This window comes from Gorilla gorilla, chromosome 9 (assembly GCF_029281585.2).
Source record: "Gorilla gorilla gorilla isolate KB3781 chromosome 9, NHGRI_mGorGor1-v2.1_pri, whole genome shotgun sequence".
NCBI classification, from domain to species: Eukaryota; Metazoa; Chordata; class Mammalia; order Primates; family Hominidae; genus Gorilla; species Gorilla gorilla.
Genome location: NC_073233.2, coordinates 71,047,816 through 71,063,803, shown reverse-complemented (window position 1 = coordinate 71,063,803; position 15,988 = coordinate 71,047,816). Strand labels below are relative to the sequence as shown.

At 41.4% G+C, this 15,988-nt stretch overlaps 1 protein-coding gene and 1 long non-coding RNA gene across 2 annotated transcripts in view; one reads left to right on the top strand and one right to left on the bottom strand.

Moving 5' to 3' along the window:
* The first annotated feature begins 270 nt into the window (after nt 1–270).
* Nucleotides 271–15,988, top strand: part of SLC22A24 (solute carrier family 22 member 24) — a 65,864-nt gene continuing 50,146 nt past the window's right edge. Inside the window, exons 1-2 of the mRNA XM_055354349.2 lie at nt 271–1,065; nt 9,650–9,753. Coding sequence (XP_055210324.2) covers nt 664–1,065; nt 9,650–9,753 — 506 coding nt within the window. The 5' untranslated portion in view covers nt 271–663. The remainder of the gene's footprint in view (nt 1,066–9,649; nt 9,754–15,988) is intronic.
* Nucleotides 6,544–15,988, bottom strand: part of LOC129525238 (uncharacterized) — a 204,240-nt gene continuing 194,795 nt past the window's right edge. The window contains exon 4 of the long non-coding RNA XR_008669390.2: nt 6,544–6,677. This is a non-coding gene — a long non-coding RNA (uncharacterized lncRNA). The remainder of the gene's footprint in view (nt 6,678–15,988) is intronic.

Genomic DNA, 15,988 nt, shown 5'->3' with positions numbered 1-15,988 from the left:
TTTCTCTTTGTTTCTAATCCTAATTTCCCTATTTTAAAAATCTTTAAAGCTGTCATTGGTATGACTTGAACTGAAGCAGAACTACACTTAGCAAAAGTCAATGTTTAAACTCAACATTCCACTTTCCTTTAACTAAGAATAGTTTTTATTAACTTTTAGTAAAACTCAGTCCTAGTCAAAAAAAGCCCTGCTCTCTGATCTTTGTACAAGAACATCATAAAGCAATTCACTTTGGATTTTCTAATATCCCTTTTCTGAGAAGAATGGCAGACTATTGAACAGGTGTATTTTAGGTCACGTGGGGACTGCATCCACCTGAAAATCCACCGTTGACTTATCAGGAAACTCAGAGATCAGGATCTTTCACAGAGTAGTCTTTTAAGAAGATTCAGTTGTCAACAGCTAGCAGTCTCTTTGCCAAATAATTATATCTGTGACTTCTGAAACTATTTGGCTGCCTAAAGTTAAAGGACTTGGGGAAAGTCCTTCCACTGCTCTTCTGCAGCGGTGTCACACCACTCAGTGCAGGGCCCATCAAGAAGAAAGCAGTGTCAGGATCCACATGGCACTATGGTAACTTTGTGAAAGGGGACATTTTCTCCCTCTGAACTTCTCTTCATAAAGTCATTGTGCTTCCTCTCGGGGATCACCTATTCAGTCTCAATGGGCTTTGATGTGCTCCTGGATCAAGTGGGTGGCATGGGGAGATTCCAGATTTGTCTGATAGCTTTCTTTTGCATCACCAACATCCTACTGTTCCCTAATATTGTGTTGGAGAACTTCACTGCATTCACCCCTGGTCATCGCTGCTGGGTCCCCCTCCTGGACAATGACACTGTGTCTGACAATGATACTGGGACCCTCAGCAAGGATGACCTCCTGAGAATCTCCATCCCACTGGACTCAAACCTGAGGCCACAGAAGTGTCAGCGCTTTATCCATCCCCAGTGGCAGCTCCTTCAGCTGAACGGGACCTTCCCCAACACAAATGAGCCAGACACGGAGCCCTGTGTGGATGGCTGGGTGTATGACAGAAGCTCTTTCCTCTCCACCATCGTGACTGAGGTAAGAGGCCCCATGTAAATCTTCTGTTTATATGATTAAAGTGTTTGGAGTTAACACAAAAAAAATGACTTGCTTTATACCTTTAGTCCTTAGATGGGACCTGTAGTCAGCTCATTCTTCATTCCTTTAGCAGGTGGCAGCACCTGATTATCTATGAATACTCTACGATATAGCCAAGTGTATTAGTATTACATTGGTGTAAAAGTAATTGTGGTATTAGACCATGAATTTTAAATCATTATAACTAAGCTCAAACACATCTTTATTAATCAAAATAGGAACCATTACAATCAACACATTTTTGCCAATGAGAAATAAGTTTGTTAATTCTGTAACATAAATATCCACGCTTTGGGATTTGACAGATTTTTCTGCATTCTGCTGGTTGTGAAAGTGTTTTTCCTACAAAATGTTGTTGAGATACTTAGTTTTGGTTGGTTTTGTTTTTTGCTTTTTGTTTTTTGAGGGAGGCCAGAGTTTTATTACTACTCAAATTAGTCTCCCTGAGCATTCGGGGAGCAGAGTTTTTAAGGATAACTTGGTGGTTGGGGGGCAGCCAGTGAGCCAAGAGTGCTGACTGATCAGGGCTGAAATCATAGGGAGTCAAAGCTGCCTTCTTGTGCTGAGTCACTTCCTAAGTGGGGGTCACAAGATCAGATGAGCCAGTTTATCGATCTGGGTGGTGCCAGCTGATCCATCAAGTGTGGGGTCTGCAAAATATCTCAAGCACTGATCTTAGGAGCAGTTTAGGGAGGGTCAGAATCTTATAGCCTCCAGCTGTGTGACTACTAAATCATAATTTCTAATCCTCTGGCTAACGTTAATCTAGTCCCCAGGCAAGAAGGAGGTCTGCTTTGGGAAAGGCTGTCTTTGTTCAAACTATAAACTACAAACTAAGTTTCTCCCAAAGTTAGTTCAACCTATGCCCAGGAATGCACAAGGACAGCTCGGAGGTCAGAAGCAAGATGGAGTCGATTAAGTTAGATCTCTTTCACGGTCTCAGTCATAATTTTGCAAAGGCAGTTTCAATCCCTCCCTTTGGGTTTTATAACACCTTAATCTTAAGATGTAGGCTATGAAGATGGGAAAAGGCCATCTATCACTCCAGCTTCTTCCTGCTGACAGGGGACATAATGGGAATGGGAGTGAACCACAAGGTGAGAAGAGTGGAACTGCTTTGCAACTGAGTGTATTCACGCAGGCCTGGATGGGCTTTCAAGGCTTGTGTGGCAAAAATATTAGTACTGTCATCTATAGTTTTAGTACAGTATTTAAATGAAGAGCATGCTATAAGGTAAATAATGAGTCCTAGGATGAGGAGTACAATTCCCAATTTTAAAAGCAAAGATTGGAAAGCATTTGTCTGGGGCCTTCTAACTCACAAATAATTCAGAATTTAGTCTAACCTGCAGAAAAAAAAACATCAAGAACAGCTAACAAAAGTGTAATATAGTTTTTCTTTTGAAGCATAATTTTTCTCTCTCCAGTCCCTATTTTTATTAAAAACAAATTATGATAGAACTGACTTACAGTTTACAAAACAAACTTTAGTTTCACTGTACTTGGCCTGATTATTTGCATAAAGTGCAGCAAGAATAATTATTTTTCACTTAGGCTTTTTTAATTGGCTTTGATGAAACTCCGTTCCATGAAGAATCTCAGATAAGGCTTTTTAAAAGCCGAGCCTAGCCATGGGTTTGTACCCTCAGATACCTATGAGTTGAACAAAGTCCTCTCCTCAAGATAACTTGGGGTTCCTGGGCCTGTTAGAAAGTGACATTCTTTACTTAACACAGGTCAGGAACCTTGTACAGGGACTCTGTCTGGACAAGGCATGAGGCCAGATTCCCCAGTGGGTTTTAACTGGTTCCATAAGTCAACTTTGATTCTTTACAAGAAGCATGCCATTCCAGTCAAAGCCTTGGTAAAATGACCAGTTTCTCCAATTGTATCCTTTACTCCGATGGGGGGGCGGGGGTTAGCTTTCCAAACAAAACCCAACGAAGTTAGCATGAGGCCAACTAAATCTGTCTCCTCCGTCTCCTCCTTTTTTTTCCTGCCGTTTACCCAAAGGAGAAAACAAAACCCTTTCATTATCTTTTAACATTACATAAAAATTGTCTTCAAAAGAGAAAACCAAATTTCATGTTTGCATTAGTGCATCTTTAATGTTAAAGTTTGTTTTTTAAAATAAAATTTTATATCTCTATCCAGTTTTAATTAGTTTGACCATAAGGTAAGATTTTTATAAACTTTTTAGAACGTTTTACAATTTTCAATCAAACAGCACATCAATTTTCTAAGAAAACCCTGTTATTTGGACACATGGGCCCAGATTCTGGCCCCACATTGGTATGATTTTAATGTTCTAACCTACTGTAAAAAGCTAAATAATTTCTTTTACATCTTAGCCAACTTGTGTATACCCACAGAATTTTTTATAAGATTAACGCTTTACAAAACCTTTTCACTTTGCTTAAACTTTCAGTTTTGTCTTATTCTCTTTTAGTTTAAGACAATCTTTAAAACCCCCTCTAAACCAGAAAAAATTACATTCCCTTTAACAAAAGCCATATTCTTATGCCTTCTTATAAACTTTTACCAAAAACACATTCCCTACGCACCTTGTATGTCAAACTGTTTCTCCAGTAATCTCAATTTCATATTCCAATGTTAACTCCTTGCTACTTTTGTTTTTTAGTGAAAAACCTGATAAGTAAGCAATTTTAATTATGTACTGGGGTGAAGCCTAGGACATCAGATAGAAGTGAAGATAAGATCTAATTCTTTTCAGCATAGCTAAGGGCAAGGCTCTTCATGTGTCCCCGAGCCTCATCTATAATCTAATGCTCCAAAGTAGGTAAATTGAATGATTTTCAAAGGTCAAGGAAACAGTTTGACCTTAAGGCATTTAGCAGATCTGATATCTGGCCTTAATTTAGACCAAATGTCTATATTTTCAAGACACTTTGTTTTACCGATAATCTTTAAAACTGTCTTTATGCCCAGACGTGGTGGCTCACGCCTGTAGTCCCAGCACTTTGGGAGGCCGAGGTGGGCAGATCGTGAGGTCAAGAGATTGAGACCATCCTGGCCAACATGGTGAAACCTCATCTCTACTAAAAATACAAAAATTAGCTGGGCATGGTGGTGTGTGCCTGTAGTCCCAGCTACTCAGGAGGCTGAGGCAGGAGAATTGCTTGAATCCAGGAGGCAGTAGTTGCAATGAGCTGAGATTGTGCCACTGCACTCCAGCCTGGTGACAGAGCAAGACCCCGTCTCAAAAAAAAAAAAAAAAAAACTGTCTCTATTTCCAAAAGATTACTAAAGACATGTGAACAAAAAGTCATTAAAGTTTCTATTTTTCTGACAAAATATTAAGCTCTTATTTTTCTAAGCTAATTAATCAGAGCTCTTTTACATATAAATATCACACACACACAAAAAAAAACATATAAATACAGATAAACAGAATATTCAGTACTTGTAAGATTTTTCATTTGCCAGTTTCTTAATTGGATTACTGGCTTCCGGGTAGAGCCCTTGGAGGAAAAGGGCCAGGAGAGCATGCATTTCTAGGGCCTAATCACAGCTGAAGGCAAAGACAGATCCCCAAAATTAGGGGTGCCATTTTATACTGGATCCTGGATCGGATCCCTAAAAGGAGGGAAATACTTTGGGAGAAGTCAGTGTGGTGCTTTTACTAACTGTGCATTTCCTTGCAAGGCAACCCAGCCAATCAGCCCATTTTATAATTAGACCATCCCCCATGAGAGTCTCATTTCTCAGTGGGGGTTGGGGATGTTTCCATATCTTCCAGGTAGCCAAGAGCATGCTTCTCGGATCCAGGTGTGCAAAGAGTCAAGTGTTCCTCCGTAACTACTATTAGCCATCCCCTAAGGTATATTTCCTACCTAGTTATTACACACCAAGCTCTTTCATAATGAAAAGTAATTTCTGATACCCCTAAAACTCAAAACTGTCAGATGACACAATGCGAAACAGAACACAGCATTTTGAGAGGGATCTATCCGCTTTTAATTCCTGGGGTTTCATGAGGAAAACAGAGCTTTCTTCCAAAACAGTGTCTGTGGCACCTTCTGTTTTTCCCAAGGAGTCCCAGGCTACCAGAAATTATCTTAGGGCCCCTCGTGTGTGCATTAAGAGTGGCAAGACAAAAAAAAATGGAGAAAAATATTTCAGTTGACTGAGAAGAAAAAAGCTTTTTCCAGAAAAACAAGTTCCAAGAAGAGAAAAACATAAAGGCCTTTTAAATATGCCTATAGCTTGTTTATCCACTTTCAATTAAGCTGACTTTTAACCACAGTGCTCTTTTAAAAAATCCTTTCAGATCTCTTATTACCCAAGCAGCCAATATTTCTGAACTTTACCAAAGGTAACCTCCTAGGTGCTTTAAAGACATGGTAGGCAGTTTCTTTTTACAAGATTTAGAATCTCTACAAGGTAGTTCAGAGAAAGGAAAATTCAACAGAGGAAATCAAAAGCTATCCATGGGGGGAAAAAACCTTATTAAATGGCAAAGTTACACAAATAAACCAGGAAGGAATCATTCCAGAAGCCAACAATTGAACTCAGGCCACCATTATCAAAAGATAAAGCCTTAGCTATTGAACTATACAGCATTGAGCAGTTTCTATTGCTTTTCCCAGAAAGAGAGTACAGAAGCCAATTTCTTTTTTTTTTTTTTTTTTTGAGACAGAGTCTTGCTCTGTTGCCCAGGCTGGAGTGCAGTGGCACGATCTTGGCTCACTGCAAGCTCCACCTCCCAGGTTCATGCCATTCTCCTGCCTCAGCCTCCCAAGTAGCTGGGACTACAGGTGCCTGCCACCACGCCCGATTAATTTTTTCTATTTTTAGTAGAGACGGGGTTTCACCGTGTTAGCCAGGATGGTCTCGATCTCCTGACCTTGTGATCCGCTGGCCTCGGCCTCCAAATGTGCTGGGATTACAGGCGTGAGCCACCGCGTGCCCGGCCTCAGAATCCAATTTCAAGCTTGCAAAGCTTTAACTGGTCAGGAAAAAATTGTAGGACTATGACATGAACCCCAAAATTCCTGTCCTCTGGATGGTGGAAACAAAAAGAAAGTATCCCCGCATGGTCACAAGGTTGAGCTCTTAAGAACACAAAACAAGACATAGAGATTTCATACAGTATTGGCTTCAGGGACCCATAGCAAAGTTTGTAACTGACCAGCCTGCTGAGCTGGCTTGAAAAGCAGGCTTATAGAGGTCCTAAACCCATGTTCTATCCTGTGATACCCCTCTCTCCATTACAGAACACAGAAAGACAAATTCTTAGCACAAACGATACCAGATATGCTACAGCCTAAGATTAGTCTCACAAATCCTTTTTTATTAATCAAACCCTTGCAGATGAAACAGATAGTTTACTATTTACCAAGACAGAGAAAGACAGAGAGAGACCAGAAACTTGGCCAGTAAGAATTTCTTACCCTTTTTGCTGGCATATCAGGTTTCCAGGTTCCCTTTCTCTGCAGCTTCCAGAAGAATGGAGTGGCTTCTGATGATCCTGCTCACTTGTGCTATAGCTGTGGGGTTCATGCCACTTTAAAAGAGGAAATCACCCTTTCCTGTTTTATGGAAACATAGACAAGATTCTTAATTTGCAAGATGCTGCCCAGTGGGCTGCATGGGTAACTGAATTAACATTTTCCATTCCAGCAAAATACACATACAAAACAGATATTAGTCACCTCATTCAGTACCCAATATCAGCCTGGCAAAGCTCAAACTTTTTCCTGTTGGTCCCTGTTGCCTTTGATCCACTCCAGGTGGGGAGAGATGACCTGCAAATGTAATTCACAATGGGGTCTCTGGGCAAGGCAAAGAGCAGATAGTTACCCTGAGAGACAGGCCTGTTGAGCCTTTTTTAGGGCTCATCAAATATAACCAGACAAATAAGGAGGGTTCTCTGAGTAAGGGCTACTGGACTTCCACCAACAACCCCTTGTGAGATCCCTTTCTCATATACAAACACACACAAAGATGAGACCGACAGCAGGCCTTCCAAATCAGATCCCTAGCCAAGAACTTCAAGATTGTCCCTTCCAAACTATCCTCCTATTCTCCATCTGAGAAACCTCCTTGAAATCTTCCTGATTGAGGAGAAGCCTCCCAAACCAGGACTCTTCCTACTAGTTAGAAAGAACCAACCGAGACCCCCTCAGGAGCCAAACAGACACCCTGCAATGGAGCTACAGACACAGACACCCCGTGGTGGAGCTACAAACAGACACCCTGCAATGGGGCTACAGACACCCCACCACAGGGCTACAGAATCCATCAAGAAAAGGAAGGAGGTGTTGGCAGTGTCTAGGATACTCACCATTGCAGACACACCACATTGGGGCTACAGACAGACACCCTCTGATAGAGCTACAGTTAAGAGACATCTCCCCATGACTATTTCTCCATTGCAATTAAACCCATGTACATTGGATTGGCAGCTCCCCACCAGTAGAGAGAGTACCAGAGTCAGCCACCAGTCCAAGAGAACTAGGCGCCCACTTGGGCTGGCTTCTGGATCCATTGCTGAAGAGGGGGCCACTGAACCATGGGCAGGTGGCCACAAGGGCAATCCCAGATGAGCTCCCAAATTTGCAACCGCCCAAGGGTGAGACACCTTGTCCACTGCCTAGACAGAGCCTATTCATCAAGACAAGGGAATTGCAATCAAGAAAGAATAATTCATGCAGAGCCAGCTGTGCAGGAGACCGGAGTTTTATTATTACTCAAATCAGTCTCAAAACAGTCGTTGAGATGTTTGAAGAAGTGGGAGTCAGTTGGCAAGAGGTCAGGTGAATATGGTGGATAAGGCACAACTTCGTAGCCAAATTTGTTCAACTGTTGAAGCATTGGTTGTATGATGTGCTGTTGGATGTTGTCATGGAGAAGAATTGGGCCCTTTTTATTGGCCAGTGCCAGTTGCAGGTGTTGCAGTTTTCAGTGCATCTCATCGATGTGCTGAGCATACTTCTCAGATGTAATGGTTTCACTGGGATTCAGAAAGCTGTAGTGGATCAGACCAGCAACAGACCACCAAACAGTGACCATGACCTTTTTTTTGTGCAAGTTTCACTTTGGAAAGTGCTTTGGAGCTGCTTCTCAATCCAGTCACTGAGCTGTTCATTGCCAGCTGTCATACAAAATCTACTTTTCATCACACATTACAATCTGATTGAGGAATGGTTTGTTGTTGTGTAGAATAAGATGACACTTCAAAACAATGATGTTTTCTATTTGCAGTCAGCTCATGAGGCACCCACTTATCGAGCTTTTTCACCTTTCCAATTTGTCCCAAATGCCAAATGACTGTAGAATGGTCAACGCTGAGTTCTTTGGCAACTTCTTGTGTAGTTGTAAGAGGATCAGCTTCGATGATTGCTCTCAACTGGTCATTGTTGACTTCCGATGGCCAGCCACTACACTCCTCATCTTCAAGGCTCTCGTCTCCTTTGCAAAACTTCTTGAACCACCACTGCACTGTATGTTCATTAGCAGTTTCTGGGTCAAATGCGTTGTTGATGTTGTAAGTTGTCTCCACTGCTTTACAGCCCATTTTGAACTCAAATAAGAAAATCACTCGGATTTGCTTTTTGTCTAACATAATTTCCATAGTCAAAAATAAACATAAAATAAACAGCAAGTAATAAGTCATTAGCAAAAAAATAAAGCGAGAAATGTCCATTGCAATGACTGATAACATAACCACATTATTTAAGAATGTATTCCAATATCAAATGGCAAATTCCAACAATGCAAAAACCACAATTACATTTGCACCAACCTAATATTAAGCGAATTAATTAAACAAACTAAACATAAACCTGTTACTATGTCATTTAATCTAGGGAGAAAGACCTATAATTTTTAAAGTATTTGGAATGCTATTAGGCAAATGTTATGCTAGGTCGCCCCAGTTTTGAGTGATTCTCAATACTTAAAAAACTGATACCCAGAGTAAGTAAATCAGAACCTCTGGGCACAGGATCCAGGCATCGGTACTTTTAAAGCTGTTCAGGTGATTCAGTGTGTGGACAAAGATGAGACTTACTGTAGTAGTTGAATTATAGACTGCTAAGTGAAGTCAAAGGCAGAGCTCATATGTTACCTACATGATGAGGGAAGCCTTCTTAGAAAGATTGTGGGGGTTTTATATGTTTTTAAAATTTTTGTACCTGAAGTCTTTAATTGTTTTTATGTGCTTTTAATTATAATACCCAAAAAATGTGTATAAGGTAATGCATTAAAGGAACTTAGTGGTCCAAGAGGAAAAGGAATAAAGACTTGTAGACACGTGGATATATATTTTGGAAGGTTAGGAGGTGAGAGAGAGACAGATGCATTTGAAAAGTTGAAATAAGTTTAGTATTTTTAGAATATGAGCTACCAGAAAAGAGTACCTGCAGATGAATCTGGAGAGAGAGGCAGGACCTGCCTAGCAGAGGATCGTGTACACCACATGTAGGAGTTTGGAGTCAGTTTCTACTAAAGAGTTGAAACTCTTCTCAAGCTCTGCTGTACTGCTTTCTTTCTCTTCCAGTGGGACCTGGTATGTGAATCTCAGTCACTAAAATCAATGGTTCAATCCCTATTTATGGCTGGGTCACTGCTGGGAGGTCTAATATATGGCCATCTTTCAGACAGGTGAGTGTCATCTCACTTTCTTTGGGGCTGTTTATCAGATGATGTATTCATTCCTTTATTTTAGAAATATTTACTGAGCTCTAACTGTATACTTTGCACTGTGCTATGTGCTGATCTCTCTTTCTGACTCCAGGAAGCTACAGCTGATTAAGAATGCTTATTTGAATTAGAAATGATACTTGGGTATTAAAAGTCTGTTCATTGTACTGAATAAAAGAGGACAGAAAAAGACATCCAAATCAGATTCAAAGAAGTTTCAGGAAGGGATTTTTAGAGTAGATTACAGGATTTGAGGTTTACTTGTAGGAGTTAGTTCAATACAGGGAGAGGAAGGGTGTTTGAGGCAGGAGGTGCTTCAGGTCTGAAAGTGCAAATTTGTGAAACAGCGTTATTGGCCTTGACAATGTTCTAAACCACCTAGACCCTGTGAGAGAAATTATTGAGGCACTTTTAGACTGGCCATCATTTCATACCTGCAGCATAAGTGCTCATGTGCAGTGGGTAGTCATCATTATAAAATCTGATGGTTGTGCAGCACTGTGGCACTCACAGGATAGGAAGACATTGCACCTCTAACCTGGATGCTGATCCTTGTGAAATAATTTTAAAAGGTCATTTGTATAACCACATAAGGGTTATACAAAATAGATTGTATTTATCTACTAATCTACTCTAATAGATTGTGGTATATTCATATAAATAAATTAAGAACCTAGAATGGACTGGGCACGGTGGCTCACGCCCATAATCCCAACACTTTGGGAGGCCAAGGTGGGTGAATCACTTGGGGTAAGGAGTTTGAGACCAGCCTGGCCAATACTGTGAAACCCCATCTCTACTAAAAATACAAAAATTAACCTGGCATGGTGGCTGACACCTATATAGCTCCCAGCTATGCAGGAGGCTGAGGTGTGAGAATCACCTGAACCCAGAAGGCAGAGGTTGCAGTGAGCTGAGATCATGCCACTGTACTCTGGCCTGGGCAACAAAGCGAGACATTGTCTGGAAAAAAAAAAAGAAAAAAAAAGAACCTAGGATGACTTTGCTTGAGGATGAGATGTTTGGGGATTCCTGTGTCCTGGCAGAGCTCCTTCTGAAGGAGGCACTCAACCATGGCTGTCACTGAAGCATGTCACCCACAAGGACACTGAGGAGAGTTTAGATGCTCAATGTCATCTGACAGTCTTTATTTAAAAATTGTGACCTGGGATCACTTCCAAGATGGCTGAATAGGAATAGCTCCGGTCTGCAGCTCCCAGTGAGATCAACACAGAAGATGAGTGATTTCTACATTTCCAACTGAGGTACCTGGTTCATCTCATTGGGACTGGTTGGACAGTGTGTGCAACCCATTGAGGGTAAGCTGAAGCAGGGTGGGGTGCCGCCTCACCCAGGAAGTGCAAGGGATTGGGGATTTCCCTTTCCTAGCCAAGGGAAGGTGTGACAGACTGTACCTGGAGAAACAGTACACTCCTGACCAAATACTGCACTTTTCCCACAGTCTTAGCAACCTGCAGATCAGGAGATTCCCTCGCATGCCTGGCTCAGTGGGTCCCATGCCCACTGAGCCTTGCTCACTGCTAGTGCAGCAGTCTGAGATCGACCTGCGATACTGCAGCTTGACAGGGGGAGGGGCATCCACCATTGCTGAGGCTTGAGTTGCTCACAGTGTAAACAAAGTGGCTGGGAAGTTCGAACTGGGCAGAGCCCACCGTAGCTCAGTAAGGACTACTGCCTCTCTAGATTCCACCTCTGGGGGCAGGGCATAGCTGAACAAAAGGCAGCAGACAGCTTCTGCAGACTTAAACATCCCTGTCTGACAGCTCTGAAGAGACCAGTGGTTCTCTCAGCATGGCATTTGAGCTCTGAGAAAAGACAGGCTGCCTCCTTAAGTGGGTCCCTGGCCCGCATGTAGCCTGACTGGAAGACACTTCGCAGTAGGAGCCGACAGGCACCTCATACAGGTGGGTGCTCCTCTGGGAAGAAGCTTCCAGAGGAGGGATCAGGCAGCAATATTTGCTGTTCTGCAATATTTGCTGTTCTGCAGCCTCTGCTAGTGATACCCAGGCAAACAGCGTCGGGAGTGGACCTCCAGCAAACTCCAACAGACCTGCAGCTGAGGGACCTGACTGTTAGAATGAAAACTAACAAACAGAAAGGAATAGCATCACCATCAACAAAAAGGACATCTACACCAAAACCCCATCTGTAGGTCACCAACATCAAAGACCAAAGGTAGATAAAACCACAAAGATGAGGAGAAACCAGAGCAGAAAAGTGGAAAATTCTAAAAACCAGAGTGCCTCTTCTCCTCCAAAGGTTCACAGCTGCTCTCCAGCAAGGGAAAAAAACTGGATGAAGAATGAGTTTGACAAGTTGACAGAAGTAGGCTTCAGAAGGTCGGTAATAACAAACTTCTCCAAGCTAAAGAAGCATGTTCTAACCCATCTCAAGGAAGCTAAAAACCTTGAAAAAAGGTTAGACGAATGGCTAAATAAAATAAACAGTGTAGAGAAGACCTTAAAGGACTGGATGGAGCTGAAAACCACAGCATGAGAACTTTGTGATGCATGCACAAGATAAAATAGCCTATTGGATCAAGTGGAAGAACGGATATCAATGATTGAAGATGAAATGAATGAAATAAAGTGAGAAGACAAGATTAGAGAAAAAAAGAGTGAAAAGAAATGAACAAAGCTGTCAAGAAATATGGGACTATGTGAAAAGACCAAATATATGATTGATTGGTGTACCTGAAAGTGACGGGGAGAATGGAACCAAGTTAGAAGATACTCTTCAGGATGTTATCCAGGAGAGCTTCCCTAACCTAGATAGGTAGGCCAACATTCAAATCCAGGAAATACAGAGAACACTGCAAAGATACTCCTTGAGAAGAGCAAGCCCAAGACACGTAATTGTCAGATTCACCAAGGTTGAAATGAAGACAAAAAATATTAAGGGCAGCCAGAGATAAAGGTGGGGTTACCCACTAAGGGAAGCCCATCAGACTAATAGCACTTCTCTCAGCAGAAAACCTACAAGCCAGAACAGATTGGGGGCCAATATTCAACATTCTTAAAAAAAGAATTTTCAACCCAGAATTTCATGTCCCGCCAAACTAAGCTTCATAAGTGAAGGAGAAATAAAAATCCTTTAAAGACAAGCAAATGCTGAGAGATTTTGTCACCACCAGGCCCGCCTTACAAGAGTTCCTGAAGGAAGCACTAAACATGGAAAGGAACAACCGGTACCAGCCACTGCAAAAACATACCAAATTGTAAAGACCATTGACACTATGAAGAAACTGCCTCAATTAACAGGCAAAATAACCAGCTAACATCATAATGACAGGCTCGAATTCAAACATAATAATATTAACCTTAAATGTAACTGGGCTAAATGCCCCAATTAAAAGACACAGACTGGCAAATTGGATAAAGAGTCAAGACTCTTTATTGGTGTGCTGTACTCAGGAAACCCAGCTCACATACAAACACGTGTATAGGCTCAAAATACAGGGAGGGAGGAAGATCTACCAAGCAAATGGAAAGCGAAAAAAAGCAGGGGTTGCAATCCTAGTATCTGATAAAACAGACTTTAAACCAACAAAGATCAAAAGAGACAAAGAAGGCCACTATATAATGGTAAAGGGATCAATTCAACAAGAAAAGCTAACTATCCTAAATATATATACACCCAATACAGGACCACCCAGATTCATAAAGCAAGTTCTTAAAGACCTACAAAAAGACTTAGACTACCACACAATAATAATGAGAGACTTTAACACCCCACTGTCAATATTAGACAGATCAATGAGACAGAAGGTTAACAAGGATATCCAGCACCACCGATCCCACAGAAATACAAACTACCATCAGAGAACACTATAAACACCTCTATACAAATAAACTAGAAAATCTAGAAGAAATTGATAAATTCCTGGACAAATACACCCTCCCAAGACTAAACCAGGAAGAAGTTGAATCTCTGAATAGAACAATAATGGGCTCTGAAATTGAGGCAATAATTAATAGCCCACCAATCAAAAAAAGTCCAGGACCAGACGGATTCACAGCCGAATTCTGCCATAGGTACAAAGAGGAGTAGGTACCATTCCTTCTGAAACTATTCCAATTAATAGAAAAAGAGAGAATCCTCCCTAATTCATTTTATGAGACCAGCATCATCATGATAGCAAAGCCTGACAGAGACACAAGAAAAAGAGAATTTTTGACCAACATCCCTGATGAACATTGATGTGAAAATCCTCAATAAAATACTAGCAAACAGAATCCAGCAGCACATCAAAAAGCTTATCCACCATAATCAAGTGGGCTTCATCCCTGGGATGCAAGGCTGGTTCAACATATGCAAATCAATAAATGTAATCCATCACATAAACAGAACCAATGACAAAAACCACATGATTATCTCAATGGATGCAGAAAAGACCTTCAACAAAATTCAACAGCACTTCATGCTAAAAACTCTCAATAAACTAGGTATAGATGGAACGTATCTCAAAATAATAAGAGTTAGTTATGACAAACCCAAAGCCAATATCATACTGAATGGGCAAAAACTGGAAGCATTCCCTTTGAAAACCAGCACAAGACAAGGATGCCGTCTCTCACCACTCCTATTCAACATAGTGTTGGAAGCTCTGGCCACGGCAATCAGGCAAGAGAAAGAAATAAAGGGTATTCAGTTAGAAAAAGGGGAAATCAAATTGTCTCTGTTTGCAGATGAAATTATTGTATACTTAGAAAACCCCATCATCTCAGCCAAAATCTCCTTAAGCTGATAAGCAACTTTAGCAAAGTCTCAGGATAAAAAATTAATGTGGAAAAATCACAAGCATTCCTATACACCAATAACAGACAAACAGAGAGCCAAATCATGAGTGAACTCCCATCCACAGTTACTACAAAGAGAATAAAATACCTAGGAATCCAACTTACAAGGGATGTGAAGATCCTCCTCAAGGAAAACTACAAACCACTGCTCAACAAAATAAAAGAGGACACAAGCAAGTGGAAGAACATTCCATGGTCATGGATAGGAAGAATCAATATCATGAAAATGGTCCTATTGTTCAAGGTAATTTATAGATTCAATGCCATCCCCATCTAGCTACCAATGTCTTTCTTCAAAGAATTGGAAAAAAAACTACTTTAAACTTCACATGGAACCAAAAAGAGACCGCATAGCCAAGACAACCCTAAGCAAAAAGATCAAAGCTGGAGGCAACACGCTACCTGACTTCAAACTATACTACAAGGCTACAATAATCAAAACAGCATGGTACTGGTACCAAAACAGATATATAGACCAATGGAACAGAATAGAAGCCTCAGAAATAACACCACACATCTACAACCATCTGATCTTTGACAAACCTGACAAAAACAAGCAGTGGAGAAAGGATTTCCTTTTTAATAAGTGGTGCTAGGAAAACTGGCTAGCCATACATAGAAAGCTAAAACTGGATCCCTTCCTTACACCTTATACAAAAATTAACTCAAGATGGATTAAAGACTTAAATGTAAGACCTAACACCATAAAAACCCTAGAGAAAACCTAGGCAGTACCATTCAGGATCTAGGCATGAGCAAAGACTTCATGACTAAAACACCAAAAGCAATGGCAACAAAAGCCAAAATAGACAAATGGGATCTAATTTATAGGGACCAGCCCTACAGGGTCTGTGGGTTTTTCTCCCCATGCACAGAGATGAGAGATCGTAGATATAAAGACACAAGACAAAGAGGTAAAAGAAAAGACAGCTGTGCCTGGGGGACCACTACCACCAAGACGCGGAGACTGGTAGTGGCCCCGAATGCCAGGCTGCGCTGTTATTTATTGGATACAAGACAAGGGGGCAGGGCAAGGAATGTGAGCCATCTCCAATGATAGGTAAGGTCACATGGGTCATGTGTCCACTGGACAGGGGGCCCTTCCCAATTTGGCAGCTGAGGCAGACAGAGAGAGAGGAGACAGTTTATGCCATTATTTCTGCATTTCAGAGACTTTTAGTACTTTCACTAATTCTGCTACTGCTATCTAGAAGGCAGAGCCAGGTGTACAGGATGGAACATGAAAGCGGACCAGGAGCATGACCGCTGAAACACAGCATCACAGGGAGATGGTTAGGCCTCCGGATAACTGCAGGTGGGCCTGACTGATGTCAGGCCCTCCACAAGTGGTGGTGGAGCAGAGTCTTCTCTAACTC